Source organism: Aquarana catesbeiana, linkage group LG05 (genome assembly GCF_042186555.1).
Source record: "Aquarana catesbeiana isolate 2022-GZ linkage group LG05, ASM4218655v1, whole genome shotgun sequence".
Classification (NCBI taxonomy): domain Eukaryota; kingdom Metazoa; phylum Chordata; class Amphibia; order Anura; family Ranidae; genus Aquarana; species Aquarana catesbeiana.
Window position 1 is genome coordinate 498,047,246 of NC_133328.1, and position 20,386 is coordinate 498,067,631.

General features: G+C 41.4%; 1 protein-coding gene across 2 annotated transcripts in view; it reads left to right on the forward strand.

The window, feature by feature from the left end:
• Positions 1–20,386, forward strand: part of SPIDR (scaffold protein involved in DNA repair) — a 1,065,859-nt gene that overhangs the window by 68,754 nt on the left and 976,719 nt on the right. For both annotated transcript variants that reach the window (XM_073631564.1, XM_073631565.1), the window contains exon 3: positions 1,126–1,195. In XM_073631564.1, coding sequence (XP_073487665.1) covers positions 1,126–1,195 — 70 coding nt within the window. The remainder of the gene's footprint in view (positions 1–1,125; positions 1,196–20,386) is intronic.

The window sequence follows — 20,386 nt, forward strand, 5'->3', positions numbered from 1 at the left end:
GGGCATTAGTCCGGAGTTTTATACATTAAATCACCTTTTAGTTTTGTCAGTGTTACAAAAACAGCCATTTTGAACCGACATAGCATATTCCCTTAGTCCTTCTGACAAGGAAGCTGGTATTTTTGGTTGCTATATCCTCAGCAAGGAGGGGTTCGGAATTGGCTGCTCTTTATTGTAAAGAGCCATATTTGATTATTCATGAGGACAGAGTGGTGTTACGCCCTGGTTCAGGGTTTTTGCCAAAAGTGGTTTCAGGTTTTCACCTGAACAAAGATATTTGTCCTGCCATCGTTTTTTTCCAAAACCATGTTCCCGGGAAGAAAAGTCACTACATTGTCTTGATGTGGTGAGAGCAGTGAGAATCTATTTAAAGACAACTGCTCAGATTCTTAAGACTGATGTCTTACTTATTCTGCCCTTATTCTGCCGGAGGGTCCTAAGAAAGGACAGGCAGCGTCGAAATCCACTGTCGCTAAGTGGATTCGGCAAGTTATAATTCATACTTATAATTAAGGGGTAAGATCCCCCTTTTCAAGTTAAGGCGCACCCTACCAGGGCGGTTAGTGCTTCTTGGGCAGTTCGTCACCATGCCTCCATGGCTCAGATCTATAAGGCTGCAGCTTGGTCTTCAGTGCATATACTGCAGGCAGCAGGGGGTACCCTGCGGGTTGTCTCTCCCTCCCCTCAAGTACCATTGCTATGGGACGTCCCATTAAGTAATTACTTAAGGCTCTGTGTCCCATGATGTATGATAAAGAAAATAGGATTTTTATTACAGCTTACCTGTAAAATCCTTTTCTTGGAGTACTTCATGGGACACTGAGGTCCCTCCCCTCTTTTGGGATTTAAGTATATTGCTTTGCTACAAAAACTGATGTGCTCCTGGAAGGAGGAGGGGTTATATAGGGAGTGAACTTCCTTGATTGGGTATACCAGTGTCAACACCTGAAGGTGGCCCATAATCCATTATGTAATTACTTAAGGCTCTGTGTCCCATGATATACTCCAAGAAAATGATTTTACAGGTAAGCTGTAATAAAAATCCTATTTTATGTCTTGTGTATAAATATTTGAGTTAAACGTCATCTTTAAAAAAACTAATTTTTTTTTCTTCCTGTTGTGCAGAAATCTAAGCCACCAGAAAGAAAATCCCAAGTTGTTCGGCACTTGGCACAGTCTTTTTTTCTCAGTGAAGGTAAGGTGCATGAATAATGTGTAATTGCACAATAACACTAAAGTGTTGCAGATTAGAATAATGTTAGCTGGCTTGAATCACAGACTTTTTTTGGATGTTATTTTGTGTGAAGTGAGGAATTTTTAAAATCCTTTTGCTGCCACGGACATAAGGATTATATCAGAGAAGAACTGCTTGCAGCAGACTGGCTTGGTAACTCTAACACCCGCTGCATTCCCTTAGGCTCTACGCTTATGGTCACTACAGCAACCATGAGCTTATAGCAGGGCTATAGCAGAGACTCTGCTAATTCATGAATGGCTGATGCCTCAGCGGTTCTCCCGATGCCTCGTCTGGTGCTTCAGTGCCATCTTAGCTGCCCTGATGCCTTCTCCGCTGACCCCCCCCCCCCCCTTTCACCATGCCCCCCTGCCAGTGATGAGAATGGCATTTTGTCTTCATGCTGGTATGATCTCTGTTTAGGATGCCGAGCGGGTGATCAATGAACATGTTTTTTGATTTTTCACTGATGTTTTGAACGCGGAAGTGCTTATTATTGAGCATTTCTTGAGTTCAGTGTTGGAGGGCTGAGCTGTAGCAGCGGAGGACTTCGCAAACTCCTCCAGTCTCTTTCTCCAGCTCATAAAGGGGTCTATTAGGGCCTGTCACCAGGTGGCTTGTAACCTGCTAGCAGCAGTACTTATGTAAAAGAAACAAAACTATAATGAAACCGAAACCTAAAAAAATAGATAAAAAAAGTACACAACTGCCACACACACACGCACACACCATAGACAAAAGTTTGGCTGCCTTTACACTTGCGTGGCACGTTACAGTTTACTACCACATGAATGTTAACACACGTTATGTTGTCTATTAACTTGCATTATGCAGCTCTTTTGTCTTTATGTGTGGCGCACACAGAGAATTTTTTTGCTGAGATTACTGAGAAGGTATGTTGGGTGCCATTCATAATAAATAGTAGGAGGCCACTAAGTCCCCAGGTGTTAGGGTGGAAGTAAACTTCAATCTCTAAATTTTACCTATAGGTAAGCCCAGGGCTCAAAATTGCTGAGTTATTAGCCAGGCCTTAAGGGTTACTCGCCACCAGTTGCCCCATCCAACCCCTACCATGCCCCACCCCTAATCCCACCCCTAAACACGCCCTCATAAACGATCTCATGAAATGACACTTAAATGTTTTATGCAGGATTAAGTTATAAAAATAAATATTAACAACAACTTTATCAGTGCAGCCTCACCTGTGCCCAATGCAGCCTCACCTGTGCCCAATACCTCCTCACCTCTGCCCAATACAAAGTGGCCTGTGCCCAATGCAGCCTGACCTGCGCCCAGTGCAGCCTGACCAGTGCCCAATGCAGCGTGACCAGTGCCCAATACAGCCTCACCTGTGCCCAATACAGCCTCACCTGTGCCCAATACAGTGTGGCCTGCCTGTGCCCAATACAGCCTCACCTGTGCCCAATACAGTGTTGCCTGCCTGTGCCCAATGCAGCCTCACATGTGCAGAGGAAGAGGCGAGTCGGCCAGATCAGCAGAGAACAGGATAGCCCGCTGTAATAGCTTTCATTTGAATTTCCGATGCCTTTGATAATGTCACACGTCCCGCTTTGGACCGGTGTTCTGTCTATCAAAGGCGCCAGGCCAAGAGATGGGGCTATGTGATAGTGAGCCCTGGAAACACGGGAAATTCAAATGAAAGCTATTACAGCGGGCAATCTCGCTCTCTGATAAACAGCCATTTTCCACTTGCAAAGTGGAAGTGTGCGAGTGAAAAATTTGAGTGCTGGGTAAACCTATAATAAGGCTTACCTATAGGTAGTATATTCCCGTTTAGGAGATATTTTATGTACATGCAGCCAGCGACATCACTGATGCATGCGCTCTGAAGGAACGGTCATACATGCCGTTCCTTCAGAGCCCTGTGACATGAATGGCATCTCCCGCTTGCATGTGCGGGAGTGACGTCATCAAGGCTCCGGCCAGTCACACAGCCGAAGTCCATGAACCTGGAAGCAAGACAGGTGAAGATAGGGGTGCTTGCAGCGCTGACATCTCGGCGCTGGAAGAGCTTCGTTTTAAGGCAAGTTTATTGCAATTTTATGCGATGCATACTAGCACATTATGACATTACCTTGCAGGTAAGAAAAAAATAAAAATATCCAGTGGTTTACAACCGCTTCAGTAACAAACTTAGTTTTGTTTCTTTTCTGAAGTCAGAACAAGTACCGTATTTATCGGTGTATAACATGCACCCCAATTTTAGGAGGGAAGTTTAAGGAAAAAAACTAACATTTTAAATAGAGAACCTTGAAGCAAAATTAGGGTCACAGCTCATCAATGCACCCTGCTCAGTGCCAATCTGCAGCCATTAAATTGACCAACAATGTAGCCTGTTCAGTGTCCATCTGCAGCCTCACCTTTCCCATCATTGCAGCCTCGCCAGTGTTGGATTATCCCTGCTGTCTCCAAGGGAAGAGGAGGAGCAAGCGCCGCTGAATTACACAGAGCTGTGATCTCCTGTGTACCAGGTGCTCCGTCACTCACAGCCACGCCTCCCGGCCCTGCTCATATAGACAGAACAGTGGCCCACTGCGGGACCAGGAGGCGTGGATGTGAGTGATGGAGTGCCGGTTACACAGGAGATCGCGGCTCTATGTAATTCAGCGGTGCTCGCTCCTCTTCCCTCAGAGAGACAGCAGGGATCAGTTTATAACACGCACCCACGATTTTCCCCTGATTTTAAAAAGTGCGTGTTATATGCCGATAAATACGGTATTTTACTTTGAAACTTCGTCCTTTAATATATAGCATTAGGTGCTACTGTACTATTGAGTATTATTTTGCATCCTTTACATTCAAAGAAGGGTATTGACATTGGTTTAGAAGTAACTAAATATTAAATTGTCATTTTACAATGTTTATCTGGTCGCCACTTGTTCGGTGCACAAAAAGGAGTACACATAAATGGGATGCTTGTGTATTGTATGTTTTTTTAATATTTTATATGGGGGGGGGGGGGGGTCTTTGAGGAGGGTCTGTTTTCCTTTTTTGGTTAGGGCTTTTTTTCTTTTTTTTTTCCTTCTTTGACTAATATGATTAAGAGTTTTGATGAATTTATTTTTTTTGAGATGTTGTATTAAATTTACATTTTTTTTCTTTACATTTGGCTTTTTGAGATGTGAACTTTGAAAAGGAGGAGTTGGATTTTTGTTATATCTCCCGATTTATTGCTTGATCAACCTCCACAAGATGGCGCCGAGTGTGTGACATCATTACGTTAATGCATGATTTCATCACACATGGCGCATGCGAGGAAAGCATTTGACGCCCATTTTAAATTCTATATAAGCAAATACTGGTTTATAGATCAGCCTATTGCCTATGGTTGGACCCGGCGAAACCAGTCAGGCATGACTCATATTGCCCTCCCTCTTTATGGGACGTGTTCATGGAGACTAATGAATATTCATTTCTTTTGTACAAGTTATCTTCTATCTGGAGGACTTGTGCAAATTGTATAGGGCTACTTATGGCTAATCCTTGGAATTGAACATGATCTCTATGCATGGAGTTTCCCTCATCTGAAAACACCCCTTGGCTCTATGAAATGCAATGAAATCTGCTGGAGTGCGAGGGAGGTTCAGTAGTGACTGCCCTATATAAAACAACATATACGATAAGGTGATGATGATCTTCTAAGTTGGGTGGACTCTGGCAGCACTTTTATTCACCCTTCTCTGAACCACTGTGCCCAATATTGTGTTTTAAGGGCATTACTGGCCTGAGGTTGGAGCTGGGCTAATAAGAGGATGGACTATGTGGATACACATTTCCAGAGGGAACTCTTCTTCATGGAAATAAAGCAAATGAGCCATTTTGGATATGTTGTTAAATGCCTCTATGCCATCTTGTAGCTCCTTATGCTATATATTATCTTGCTAGTTCAGTTCCTTAGATGTCCCATTTAGTTATTAATTGGATTATATAGAAACATGTACATACACAGTTTTACATTGTATTATTGAATATGAGAAGGGGGCAATTGTGTCAGTGTTTTTAGCTGTATTTGTTTGTGCTATGATTTAACCGTAAATTGAATAAAGTAGTTTTGCAATGTGCATGGACCAAGTGGAGTACTAATTTATGGCATTCAGTATACTCTCCATATATTTATCTTTAATTTTAGGGGTGCATTGAGGAGGAGGTTGAGTCTTAACCAGGTTTGTTTAACCTTAGTTTTCTGATGTGTCTTTACTGGCAACTCTACACCCCTCCACCCACCCCCCCACCGAAGTATAATGTAAACATTAATATTATATAATACCTAGAGGTTCTATTATAGTGTGTGTATACACTTGCTATTATAAATCTGCACATACATAAATTAAGTCAGAAATGGAGTCAGAACTCCTTATCTAGGAACTCCTTATCTGCTTCCTGTTTTCTAGATAAATGCCTAGAAAGTATTGAATATGAAAGTATTAGAGCCGCTGCTTGAATGCCAGCTTTACTTTACAGGTGACTAGAATTTTCAGAAGGTCAGCAATGTCAGTATTTATACTCTGTCAGCACAGGTTACCTGTAAAGCAACCATATCATATGCTGAAATTTCAGCTAAGGCCATACCTGTAAAGAATAGACTGAATACTTTCCTCTTTCCAGTTGTGCCAGTAAACCTGCTCTGTTTATTAGAACTGGTCCCCTGAAGACCACTGGGGAATCAACACTTTTTGGGTGCATTTAAAGGTAGCTCCTAACTCCGAATTACACTTTAAAGCTGCTTATGGCCACAAAGGATATTGAACAACTTTGTGTGCACTTGATGCCTTTGCAAACCAGTTACAGGCATACCCCACTTTTAAGTACACAATGGGGTTTATTTACTAAAGTTGGAAAGTGCAAAATCAGGCTCACTTCTGCATAGAAACCAATGAGCTTCTAACCTCGGCTTGTTCAATTAAGCTTTGGTAATAAAACCTGTAAGCTCAATTGTTTCTATGCAGAAGTGAGCCTGATTTTGCACTTTCCAGCTTTAGTAAATAAAGCCCACTGTGTACTTAAAAGTGGGGTATGCCTGTATTGCTTTGTAAGAGTAGCAGCAACATAACCACTGTGCTGTACAAAAACTGTGCAGAGAATGGAGCTGTAGGAGAGGCCCAGCAGGCCAACCCAATACAGGCTGCCAGTGTATTATTGCACAGATCTGGAAGACATGCACACATCACACAAAGATTCAAGGACGAATACAAATGAATCTTGCTATTGAACAGTATTTGCTTATTTGTTTATCTCTGAATTCAGCTCTAATGCAAAAGGTTATAATTATAAAGCAGAGAATGTGACGTTCACCAAGCATTCAGGTTTCCTGGCGCATGTGTTTTTAAATGCTTTATTTGGATTGAAGATTTGGTGAATGTCGCTGCTTTATAAATTTGGTCCTTTTAAAATGTTTGCATCTAAAACGAAAATGTGTTTATCTAACTCGGGGGTATTGAACTAAAATCCACAGAGGCCCAGTCAGTAAATGTATATTCCTGCAGAGGTCCAAATAGCATGTTTGATTACTAATAGCACCTCTGTGCATCGGCAAAAGCAGCATGTTTTTGCGAGTGACAAACTGCATGTTGCTGCAGCACCATGCTCTCAGCGTGGCGCAATTTATAAGTGCCTCAGGGACTTCTTTTTTTCTGTGTTTCTGCATGTAAGGCAGCCCATTGAAATGAATGAGCTGCCTACATGCACAACACAAGTTGCATTGATGTAAACGTAATCCCAGATCCTTCATACTAATGCATCAGTATTCTTAGTCCCCTCTGTAGATTACCTCCCCTTCATATGACCCTCCCCCTTCACACCCCTGTCCTCAGTGCACCTTTTAGATCATCCCCCTCCTCTTTCACATTCCTGTGAAGGAGGCTCCCATTCATATTACCCTTGTGTTCCTTTTACATTCCAGTCCTCAGCCCTCTTTCATACAGTATCAACCCCTCTTCACAATTCTGTCCCCCCCCCTTCATATAACTCCCCTCTCCTTTACAGTCCTGTCATCAGCCCCCCCCCCCCCTTTATATCACCCCCAAGTTCCTGCCCATCCTGCACAACAGTGGCATAGCCCTCTCCCCTGTCTTTCCGGCAGACACAGCAGGTCTAGAGCTGACGTCAGGAAGCAGGACAGTTCTGAATAGAGCACAGGAGCTAGGAGCTGCACAACTTTTCCTGTTTGCTTGTGATTGGTTGCTAGGTACACCTAGCAACCAATCAACCGCTGCTTAACTTGGCAGCAACGCCCTTGTCCAGAACTGTCTTGTGTCCCGATGCCGATGGCAGCCTGTGGGGATGTCAACGGCGGCGACGGCTGAGGGGGGGAGCCGGCCCCTAAATGACAGGACCGCGGCGGGCCGGGCATGGCCCGCCGTCTGCCATTTAGTGATGCCCGATCTAACTGGTCTTTCCAGCTCAGCATATCCTTTCTGTGTGTGTGTGTATGTAATGCACTTTGTTTTAACAAGGTGACAAAGCTCACACTAAAAACATAGAAAAGTGTATAGGTCATTTGATTGTCTGTGAAGTGTAGTTTACATTTCAATAGGGTAGGGAGGGAAGGAACTGGGGACATGAAGTGGCCACACAGTGACCATGTACATGCCAGCTGTTGTTCCAAAGGTACTGTAGGTTCATAATCTGATGGTGTAGCCCTTCCAATGCCTGACATAGTGTAGATTACTCGCTAATTGTTACAGGCTTGGGTCAGGAAAATTAACTCCAAGCTGAAAGTTAGATCTAGTCAATTTATTTCTGGGTATATGTCTTTTGCCCAGCCAAATAAAGTGCACAAAAGCCCTATTTAGCTTAACATCTGCATGTTTGCGTAATAGGGGGAGAGTCTGCAGGGGATATAGGGGTCTGGGAAAGAGGAAAAAAAAGGAAGATTCTCTTTGGTGCTCAGCCAACCTTGAGGAACCTTTGATCGCAATTAAGCTAACTTAGGCTTTTCTTAAACAGCCCTTGTGGGAGATTAAATAAGAGCTCAAAAATATTGTGTCGCAATTTATAAAGGGCAGTCTGACTAGGGAACCACCAATTCTGTAATTTAATAAGCAATATATTGGTATTTAATAAATCATAAAATGTAACAACATGAATTCAATTATTTTCCTGGAGGTTAAACAAATTAAACTATGAGTTGCTACAAAAGCTGGAGAAGGGTTACCTACTTGACACAGACTGGGAACCTGGGAGCTGCAAAGACAAGAGGGGAAAGAGAGGGGCGCCAAGCCACCATAAAAACATATGGTTGTGCACTCACAAGCGTGAAGGGTGAGGAGCACATCTCATAATGTAAATCCCAGAGAATGGATGTGAAGGGATCCCCTGTGAGCTCGGTCAGTGCAGAAGCTGCTGAAGCCGCTGGGAGCTGGGGACACAGAAGCCACCAGGATCAGCGGGCACAAGGCTGGGAGGTCATTCCTTCGTACGTGAAGGCACCTGGGATACCCGTTTTGGGAGCCTACACACCCTCTTTGTCAGTCAATCATGACAGTTAACCTCCAGGAAAGGTTTAGAGGTTGTCAGTTAGATTTAACCCTTTCTGCACCAAAACAGGAGACAAGAAGTCAGAATAGATAAATATTTCTATTTAGGGTGGAACCATCTCTTCATGGCTCACTGCGAGGACCTACACATCTGGGTCCAGAACCCCTTCTCTAATTACCTAGTCTTCTATGACCAATATATAGATTACGTGATTATCATTTAGCAGGGTAATCCCAATACCATCGGGGAGTTTTTCTTTTGAATACTGGAATCAGTTTGTTATCCACTTCACATTGGTCACAGGTCTTTTTACGCTCATATTTTTGGATCTTGAGCTATATCATTATCGATAGTTCTGCATTGGATCTCGCACTCACTTCAAGCCGACTGCAGGAAATTCTTATCTTCACCGGAATAGCTGCTACCATTTGAGGTGGATCTCCAACATCCCCTACAGTCAATGTTGTCATCTAAAACGGAACTGTAGTATGGTGTCAGACTACATTACATTTCCCAAAGCCTTGTCTTCAAGAAGGCTAGAAATATAAAAAATCTCATTGCTCCGAGCAAAGTGAAAGGGACAAGGTTGTCATCTTCCATCAACATCGCCACCTTCTTCTCCATCAGAGGCATGTATTAGCGCTGCAAGATGTGCACATGTACAACACGGTCAGAAAACTTTTGCATATTCCAATGGTAAATTCTATCCTATAGATGAATTTCTGACATGTTCATCCAATTACGTTGTATATGTGATCACTTGTCCTTGCAACCTATGTTATATTGGGTGTACTTTAAGGTCTTTAAGGTCTCTCCGTACAAGATTTGGAGAACACAGAAGAAACATCAAAATGTAGTATTTTCTGTCACATTGCCCTGTACCATAATGGTGATCCATCCCAACTGGAAGTGACAGCCATCCAATCAACTCCCCTCAGCCTAGCAGAAGGCGAAAGATTCAAGAAGTTAAGTGCCCAAGAGACTTACTGAATTTTCTAATTAGGTAGCCTCAAGCCAGGAGGCCTCAGTGAGGAACTTGAGGTGCACAAGATCCTGTAAAGTTATTCAAGGTGCCCAGGCACTTCAAACCTTTTCAGGTGGAATCAGGCCGAAAGACTTAGACCCCTAGTTATAATTTCCTAGATTTTTTGTACCTCAAATGCACATTTTGATCACACTATTAAGAGAAGTGTGTTTCACATTTGTTCTCATCGAGGTTCTTTATCTTAGGGGCCTTTCTCTCCTTTTTATAGTACTGCTCATTGGATCTGCTATCTGAAATCCAACTAGTGGTCAGGATTTTTCTCCTTCACCCTGTGATACTTGCAATTCCTCCATTTTATTGATTCCTTTTTTGGTTGGTTTCTCCTAGGGCCTTCTTGGGTTGTGGCGTTTGCTTTTTTATCTTCTCAGCTCCTTCTATTATCAACACATGACCATCAGAGTACTACCTCTACCGTCCTCCGATGTGACAAAATTGCCCACACAACCTCAAGTTGGTCATACCAGTTCATATTACCCACCTACCCCTTTTTTTTTCTTTTTTTTTTTTCTATCATGTTCATTTGGTTCCATATAATGTCCATCATTCATCTGCTACCAGTATCCAAATCTATAATTTCTCACTATTATTTTTAGCAATCTATTTCCATTTTGACTATTTGTTTTCACCGCTTTGTTTACCATAGGATGGCTAAAATGTACATATATTATTAGCAAGATATGAAAATATCTTATCAATATGCAACACGATTTTCTAGCTAGCGGCTTAAAGAGGAAGTAAACTCTCCCACTCTGATGCTTCTTTTCATTTAGTCCATTATAATAGGTAATTATCAAACTATAGCCACTGTAATCCAGCCCAAATCGCATATTACTTACTGTTTAAAGAAACTTTAAAAAACTTGTTTCCAGGGGTAAGGCAGCGCCATCTTAAGAATTGTTTTCTGAGTCCACAGTAGAGTGTAGTTCTGCCCTTACATTGAGCACTTCCTATACTGTTAACCAAGCCTCCTTCTCAATCCAACGTTTCTATGGCAACCCTGCTTCCCTGCTCATAGCTGACTTGTTTTATTTCATAGTATCTACTTGTGCCAATTATCTAGTGTTTGCCTATGTCAGTCTTATCAGCTTCAGCTGATAAGACTGCAGTAATGCTGTCCGATGCCCAGGTTTACACTCCATGTGATATCACATGGGGTGTAGTAGAAAGCTCTGAGTGTTTATGCAGTCTCGTGGGATTTCAGTGTTGTGCCGTAGGAAGTCCTGATAATAGACAGGCAAGCACACAGAGTGTGCCTTAAATCAGGGGAGATATGGGCATGCTCAGTGACGTCATTCTAAAGAACAAAAAGGATTACAACAATACTAAGCAAGTAAGGAGATATCTACAAGCAGTGTTCATTACATAGTTACATAGTTAGTCAGGTTGAAAAAAAGACACAAGTCCATCCAGTCCAACCATAAAAAAAAAAAAAAAAAAAAAAAAAAAAAAAAAAAAAACGTACAATCCAATATACCCAATACTATACCCACAGTTGATCCAGAGGAAGGCAAAAAACCCCAGCAGAGCATGCTCCAATTTGCTACAGCAAGGGAAAAAATTCCTTCCTGATCCCAGAGAGGCAATCGGATTTTCCCTGGATCAACTTTACCTATAAATGTCAGTACCCAGTTATATTATGTACATTTAGGAAAGTATCCAGGCCTTTCTTAAAGCAATCTACTGAGCTGGCCAGAACCACCTCTGGAGGGAGTCTATTCCACATTTTCACAGCTCTTACTGTGAAGAAACCTTTCCGTATTTGGAGATGAAATCTCTTTTCCTCCAGTCGTAAAGAGTGCCCCCTTGTCCTCTGTGTTGACCGTAAAGTGAATAACTCAACACCAAGTTCACTATATGGACCCCTTATATATTTAAACATGTTGATCATATCCCCCCTTATTCTCCTCTTCTCAAGAGTGAACAAATTCAGTTCCTCTAATCTTTCCTCATAGCTGAGCTCCCCCATGCCTCTTATCAGTTTGGTTGCCCTTCTCTGCACTTTCTCCAGTTCCCCGATATCCTTTTTGAGAACTGGTGTCCAAAACTGAACTGCATATTCCAGATGAGGTCTTACTAATGATTTGAACAGGGGCAAAATGATATCTCTCTCTCTGGAGTCCATACCTCTCTTAATACAAGAAAGAACTTTGCTCGCTTTGGAAACCGCAGCTTGGCATTGCATGCTATTATTGAGCTTATGATCTACCAAAACCCCCAGATCCTTCTCCACTACAGATTCCCCCAGTTGTACTCCCCCTAGCATGTATGATGCATGCATATTCTTAGCCCCCAAGTGCATAACTTTACATTTCTCAACATTAAACCTCATCTGCCACATAGTCGCCCAATTAGACAGAGCATTGAGGTCAGCTTGTAAATTGGAGACATCCTGTAAGGACGTTATTCCACTGCATAGCTTGGTGTCATCTGCAAAGACAGAAATGTTACTTTTGATCCCAGATCCAATATCATTTATAAAGATATTAAAGAGTAAGGGTCCCAGCACTGAACCTTGGGGTACACCACTGATAACCTTAGACCATTCAGAGTAAGAATCATTAACCACTACTCTCTGAATTCTGTCTTTTAGCCAGTTTTCTATCCATTTACAAACTGATATTTCCAAGCCTGTAGACTTTAACTTACACATGAGCCGTGTGTGCGGAACTGTATCAAACGCTTTTGCAAAACCCAAATAAACCACGTCCACAGCCACCCCTCTGTCCAAGGTTTTACTTACCTCTTCATAAAAAGAAATCAGGTTTGTCTGACAACTTCTGTCTTTCATGAACCCATGCTGTCTGTTGCTTAAAATGTTTTTTTCCAGCAAGAACTCGTCTATGTGGTCTTTTATTAAACGCTCCAGTATCTTCCCAACTATAGAAGTTAAACTAACAGGTCTATAGTTACTTGGTAAAGACTTTGATCCCTTTTTAAATATAGGCACCACGTTTGCCCTGCGCCAATCCAGCGGTACTATTCCCGTCATTAATGAGTCCCTAAAAATTAGATACAATGGCTTTGAAATTACAGAGCTCAATTCTTTTAGGATCCGTGGGTGGATGCCATCAGGTCCAGGTGCTTTATCCACCTTTATTCTGTCTAAATATTTCTGGACCATATCCCTTTTGAGCCATTGTGGATCATTGGGGGCTGTGTCAATACCACCCCCCTTATGGACATGAGCTTCCCCATGCTCTTTTGTATATACAGAGCTGAAGAAAGTATTTAATAAATTAGCCTTCTCCTTGTCCCCAGTCACCCACTCTAGATTATTTTGTAAAGGGCCTACATGCTCAGACCTGACCTTTTTACTATTAATATATTTGAAGAATTTTTTGGGGTTTGTCCTACTATTTTTTGCGATCTCTCGTTCATTTTGAATTTTTGCACCCTTGATTTCCTTTTTACATATTCTGTTAAATTCTTTGTAGCATTTAAATGACACTAGTGTTCCTTCATTTTTATATTTTTTAAAAGCTCTTTTCTTATTGTTTATAGCTTTTCTAACTTTGACCGTGAGCCACATAGGTTTTCTTTTTAGCCTTTTAAACTTATTGCCCATGGGAATATACTTTGCAGTGAGGTCCCAAACAGTCTTTTTGAAGAATTCCCATTTCTGTTCTATGTTTATCGCTGCCAATATTCCCTCCCAGTCTAAGTCCTCGAGAGCAGCCCTCATCCTTGGAAAATTTGCTCTCTTGAAGTTAAGTGTTTTTATCTTTCCCTTATGTATTTCTTGTTTACAGCTAACATCAAATGAAATCATGTTATGGTCACTGCTACCCAGGTGTTCCTTTATCTGCACATTAGTAATAAGCTCTGCATGGTTTGAGATTACCAGGTCCAACAGAGCTTCATTCCTAGTTGGGGCCTCAATAAACTGGACCATAAAATTGTCCTGTACTAGGTTTATAAATTTTTGCCCTTTAACTGTCCCAGAAGTGCCATTACTCCAGTCAATTTCTGGGTAGTTAAAATCTCCCATTATTATCACTGTCCCAGCCCTTGCAGCCCTTTCCATCTGTGCAAGGAGCTGAGTCTCCACCTCCTCGTTAACATTGGGTGGTCTATAACAAACTCCAATGATTAACTTTGAACTACGCCCATCTATATGTAGTTCCACCCATAATGCTTCAGACTCATCACACTCTCCATCAATCAGGTCCTCTTTCACACTTGCTTTGAGATCACTTCTCACATAGAGACAGACCCCGCCACCTTTCCTTTTTACCCTGTCTCTCCGAAAGAGTGCATAGCCAGGAATATTAATAGCCCAGTCATGTGAGGATTGAAGCCAAGTTTCAGTAATACCGATTACATCATAGTTCACTTCATGCACCAGAGCTTCCAACTCACCTATTTTGCTTGGCAGACTTCTGGCATTGGTGAACAAACACTTTAATGCATTATTACATTTTGGTCTGGTGTTTTTCATATATTTTTTAGTAGTACAAATGGCACTACAGTTTCCAATGGCTGTTTGCAACATGGGAAATTTCTTGACACCTGCCATAACCCTCCCCCCATCTGTCCCCATTCCACCCTCCATTAATGTCTGACCCCTAACTGACCTGTCTTCTTGATGTAATTCTAGTTCACCCTCCCCCCTCAATCCTAGTTTAAATACTCCTCCAGCCTTCCTATAAACCTCTCCCCCAGCACAGCAGACCCCCTTCCATTCAAGTGCAAACCGTCTTTAGCATATAGGTTGCACCCAAATGAAAAGTCAGCCCAGTGCTCTAGAAACCCAAATCCCTCCTCCCTACACCAGGTCTTGAGCCATGCATTCAGCTCTCTAATCACCCACTGCCTTTCCTGTGTTGCGCATGGCACAGGCAATATTTCAGAGAATATCACCTTGGAGGTCCTTCCCTTCAACTTGCAGCCTAGTTCTTTAAATTGATTCTTAAGGAGCCTCCACCTTCCATGTATACTGTCATTGGTTCCAACGTGGACCAAGACAGCTGGGTCATGCCCAGCCCCTCCCAGTAATTTATCCACCCGGTCCACCACATGCCGAACCCTAGCACCAGGGAGACAGCAAACCATTCGGTTGAGGCGATCCTGGCGACAAATTATTCTATCAGTCCTTCTGATTATAGAATCCCCTATAACCACCAACTGTCTAGGCCTACCTGCACTCCCCTCACCACCTTTACTAGATGGGCTGCTCTCCCGGCTGTTAGGGATAGCAGTGACATCTAGGGCTGCCACCTCTGTGTTTGCCACCTCCACATCTTCACCCAACTTGGCAAATTTGTTTTGATGCACAAACACAGGACTGGCCTTCCTATTCTGCGAGCCCCTTCCACTCCCTCTAACTACATTAACCCATCTTCCTATCTGATAATCCTGACTTGCCCCTCCACCCCCCACATCAACCCTACTGACCACCTGCTCAGTGAGCAGAGGACCCCCTTCAAGGTTGTCCTTTCTGCCCAGTGTTGCAACTTGCTCCTCCAGATCTCTAATGCGAGCTTCCAGAAGGGCAACCTGCTCACATCTGTCACAGCGGTATGCATCCTGGAGCTGTTGCACCAATTTTGCATACATGTGGCACACTGTGCACTGAGCAAAACCTTCAACCCTGCTAGCACTCATTTCCCAGTTACAATACAATTACTTAAGGGAAGTTTAAGATGTTACTTACAGATTTGAAGACTTCTGTTTAAACTCCTGTTTTCAACTCCTGGTTATTAACTCTCCCACTTTAGTTCAAAAATTCCACTTGTGTTCACAAAATCCACATGCAAGCCACCATCAGCTGGGAGCAAGCTCCAGGGGAGTGTGTGTAGACACTTTTATACACCTGGGAACAATTAACCACTCCCCTTAATTAGCAGAAAAAAAAAAAAAGTATGTTTAAAAAGTGTCAGAAAAAAAAAAAAAAAAAAAAAAAAAGTATTTTAAAAACTGATAGCAAAGGAAAAAAAATATAAAAATAAATAAAAACCCCTAAAACAACACTTGCAAGCAGAAGCAGTCAAAAGCACAGCTCCTGGTTATTAACTCTCCCACTTTAGTTCAAAAATTCCACTTGTGTTCACAAAATCCACATGCAAGCCACCATCAGCTGGGAGCAAGCTCCAGGGGAGTGTGTGTAGACACTTTTATACACCTGGGAACAATTAACCACTCCCCTTAATTAGCAGAAAAAAAAAAAAAAAAAAAAGTATGTTTAAAAAGTGTCAGAAAAAAAAAAAAAAAAAAAAAAAAAAGTATTTTAAAAACTGATAGCAAAGGAAAAAAAATATAAAAATAAATAAAAACCCCTAAAACAACACTTGCAAGCAGAAGCAGTCAAAAGCACAGCTCCTGGTTATTAACTCTCCCACTTTAGTTCAAAAATTCCACTTGTGTTCACAAAATCCACATGCAAGCCACCATCAGCTGGGAGCAAGCTCCAGGGGAGTGTGTGTAGACACTTTTATACACCTGGGAACAATTAACCACTCCCCTTAATTAGCAGAAAAAAAAAAAAAAAAAAAGTATGTTTAAAAAGTGTCAGAAAAAAAAAAAGTATTTTAAAAACTGATAGCAAAGGAAAAAAAATATAAAAATAAATAAAAACCCCTAAAACAACACTTGCAAGCAGAAGCAGTCAAAAGCACAGCTCCTGGTTATTAACTCTCCCACTTTAGTTCAAAAATTCCACTTGTGTTCACAAAATCCACATGCAAGCCACCATCAGCTGGGAGCAAGCTCCAGGGGAGTGTGTGTAGACACTTTTATACACCTGGGAACAATTAACCACTCCCCTTAATTAGCAGAAAAAAAAAAAAAAAGTATGTTTAAAAAGTGTCAGAAAAAAAAAAAAAAAAAATGTATTTTAAAAACTGATAGCAAAGGAAAAAAAATATAAAAATAAATAAAAACCCCTAAAACAACACTTGCAAGCAGAAGCAGTCAAAAGCACAGCTCCTGGTTATTAACTCTCCCAGTTTAGTTCAAAAATTCCACTTGTGTTCACAAAATCCACATGCAAGCCACCATCAGCTGGGAGCAAGCTCCAGGGGAGTGTGTGTAGACACTTTTATACACCTGGGAACAATTAACCACTCCCCTTAATTAGCAGAAAAAAAAAAAAAAAAAAAAAAAAAAAAAAAAGTATTTTAAAAACTGATAGCAAAGGAAAAAAAATATAAAAATAAATAAAAACCCCTAAAACAACACTTGCAAGCAGAAGCAGTCAAAAGCACAGCTCCTGGTTATTAACTCTCCCACTTTAGTTCAAAAATTCCACTTGTGTTCACAAAATCCACATGCAAGCCACCATCAGCTGGGAGCAAGCTCCAGGGGAGTGTGTGTAGACACTTTTATACACCTGGGAACAATTAACCACTCCCCTTAATTAGCAGAAAAAAAAAAAAAAAAAAAAAAAGTATGTTTAAAAAGTGTCAGAAAAAAAAAAAAAAAAAAAAAAAAAAGTATTTTAAAAACTGATAGCAAAGGAAAAAAAATATAAAAATAAATAAAAACCCCTAAAACACTTGCAAGCAGAAGCAGTCAAAAGCACAGCTCCTGGTTATTAACTCTCCCACTTTAGTTCAAAAATTCCACTTGTGTTCACAAAATCCACATGCAAGCCACCATCAGCTGGGAGCAAGCTCCAGGGGAGTGTGTGTAGACACTTTTATACACCTGGGAACAATTAACCACTCCCCTTAATTAGCAGAAAAAAAAAAAAAAAAGTATGTTTAAAAAGTGTCAGAAAAAAAAAAAAAAAAAAGTATTTTAAAAACTGATAGCAAAGGAAAAAAAATATAAAAATAAATAAAAACCCCTAAAACAACACTTGCAAGCAGAAGCAGTCAAAAGCACAGCTCCTGGTTATTAACTCTCCCACTTTAGTTCAAAAATTCCACTTGTGTTCACAAAATCCACATGCAAGCCACCATCAGCTGGGAGCAAGCTTAGGGTTTTTTATGCTGATTTACGTGGGACAAAGTTGTGGGGGAGAGTTTACAACCACTTTAACCAAGGTCTGTTTATCCACGCTATACTTTACTATCATGCTTATTACCCCTATCTGAGTTTTTAGTATGTCCTTCATCCCTCTTTTCCTGTGCAATTCAGTTGCAGTTCCTAATGTGAATGGGAGTGTGAAAATAAAGTCCAACTTAGTTCAAATTATGTGCAATCACTTCCGATGTCGCTATACAGATTGTACAGAATGACAATCTAATCCAGTACCGGAGTTCATAAGCTGCTTACCAGAAAAGGAGACCCCTTAAAGGAGGTCATATGAACATACTCTTCATCATAGGGTTAAATATGGTGTAGAATAAATTTCATAGCAGGACACTCCACTTCTCCAATCTAATATTGCATGCAGTGCTGAAAATGTCAGTTCACTATCCCTGTTATGCGGTATTTACCTCAAAAAGCAAAAACACTAGGTAAATACCACCTAAAAATGCGTTAGTTAATTCACTAAAGGAACAATCAATTATTAAATGCATGCTTTAACCACCTGCCAACCACTTTAAAAAAAAAAAAAAACCTGCGAGTGGGAGGCAGGTACAGGCACAGTCACATACAAGTACATGACTGGCCGCTTTCCTGCTCACTTCTGCTGTGATTGGACAAAGCATGAGTTTGGCAGCAGACCTCAGCCAATGATTTCAACTGAAACCTGTTGATTGGCTGTGTCCAATTGCACACAGAGTTTGGTGTTTACAAAAACAGAACTTTGTGTACAGGGAACAGCGATTTGGCTGTTTATTCTCCCTGAAAAGCAGGGAAACAGCCAGATCAGAAAGTAAAAGCAGCAGACATTACACATTGTTAGGCACACAGTTAACCCCTTGATTGCCCCAGATGTTAACCCCCTTACCAGCCATTCTCATTAGTACAGTGTCAGTGTACAGAATTACTTTACTGATCACAGTACTAGTGTGGCTAGCGACATCTGTGTCAGCTACTCACCTTCTCAGCCAGTGTCTATTGGTGCCAGATTGCCCACCACTCTATTACAGTCCCAAGTTGATCACCGCCATTACAGTATATAGAATATAGCTTATAGCTGCATAAATTAGTTTATTATAGTTTGTAGACGCTATAACTTTCGCACAAACCAATTAATGTACACTTGTGATTATTTTTTTTTTTTTTTACCGAATACATGTAGCGAAATACATTTTAGCCTAAATTTATGAAGACTTTTTTTTTTTTATTGGATATGTTTTATGACAAATGTAAAAAATAAGTTTTTCTCAATTTTTCAGTCTTTTTTTATTTCTATAATAAAAAATAAAAGACCCAGTCGTCGTGATCATATACTAGCAAAAGAAAATCCTATTTGTGTGAAAAAAAAGATATACATTTTATTTATGTACAGTGTTGCAAGACCGTGCACTTGCCAGTTAAAGTAGCACAGTGCTGAATAACAAAAAAAAATGCCCTGGTCACAAAGGGGATAAAACCTTCCAGAGGTCAAGTGGTTACATAAGTAGTGGTCCAGGTTGTTAAGGAGCCAACACCCGCCGGTGTCCTTACCAATCAAGGAATAGCTGATTAGCAACCATGACTCATCTGTTGTTGGTAGGAATCCCCTCTCAAAGCACACCCTATGTTGATGGCATGTGTGGCTTGATATAGTTCACAGGACTCGCTTATTCTACCCATCCCCCCCCCCCCGTTTTCCTGGGCTATATACTCGAATAAGGATCTGGGATGGATTTTGGGGGGGACTTCACAGCTATTTTGATTCATGATCAGTGGGGAAACCTGACAGCAGATAAGTAACGGTTGTTAAGGATGCCAGCGGGTGCTGGCTTCTAATCAACCAGCTAATCACTGCCTTTTAAGAACACCAGCGGGTGCCAGATCCTCAACTACCAGCTATTCACTGGTTGTTAAAGACGCCAATGGGTGCCGCCGTTAAAGTACTGCAGTTTTCACAACTAGAATATTGTATCACTTTAAGAAATAGTGCATGCTTTATTTCAGTAGCTTTGCCTGTGAACACTGGAGGTCATTTGCCTGGCACAGGCACCATTCACAAAGTGTTCTCCTGAATGGATGAGGTGGAGATCGTGATTTCACTGTCCCGCATTTCCACCTCATCCAATCTGAGAACACTGTGCACAGATAAGAAGGCAAGCCCCACAAGAGCTTGCCTTTAGTCAAAAAATGACTATGAAGTCCTAAACACTGGTGAGTGACCTGATATAGCCATTCTTAATGTGAAGGCTTTATGAACTTTCCTCTACCCAAATACATGCCCAGTCTGGAAATGGATTTGTGAACATGGAATGGCAGGTGAAATCCCTTTCCAGTGATTCCTGTGCATACATCTTAATTAATAAGTGCAGTTGAAGATTTTTTTTATTTATTGTACATCACGGGACACAGAGCCACAGTAATAACTGTATGGGTTATATGGCACCTTCAGGTGATGGACACGGGGACACCCTAAACAGGAAGTTCAATTCCCCATATAACCCCCCCTGACCGGGAGTACCTCAGTTTTTTCGACAGTGTCTTAGGTGTTGGTCACGAGCAGAGGTGTTGCTAGGTCTGCAAAAGAACTGGGGCTAGAGCCCATACCAGTGATCACCAACCTTTTTGCAGGCCTGCGGGGGGGTGGCATGCTAGTGGTAAGC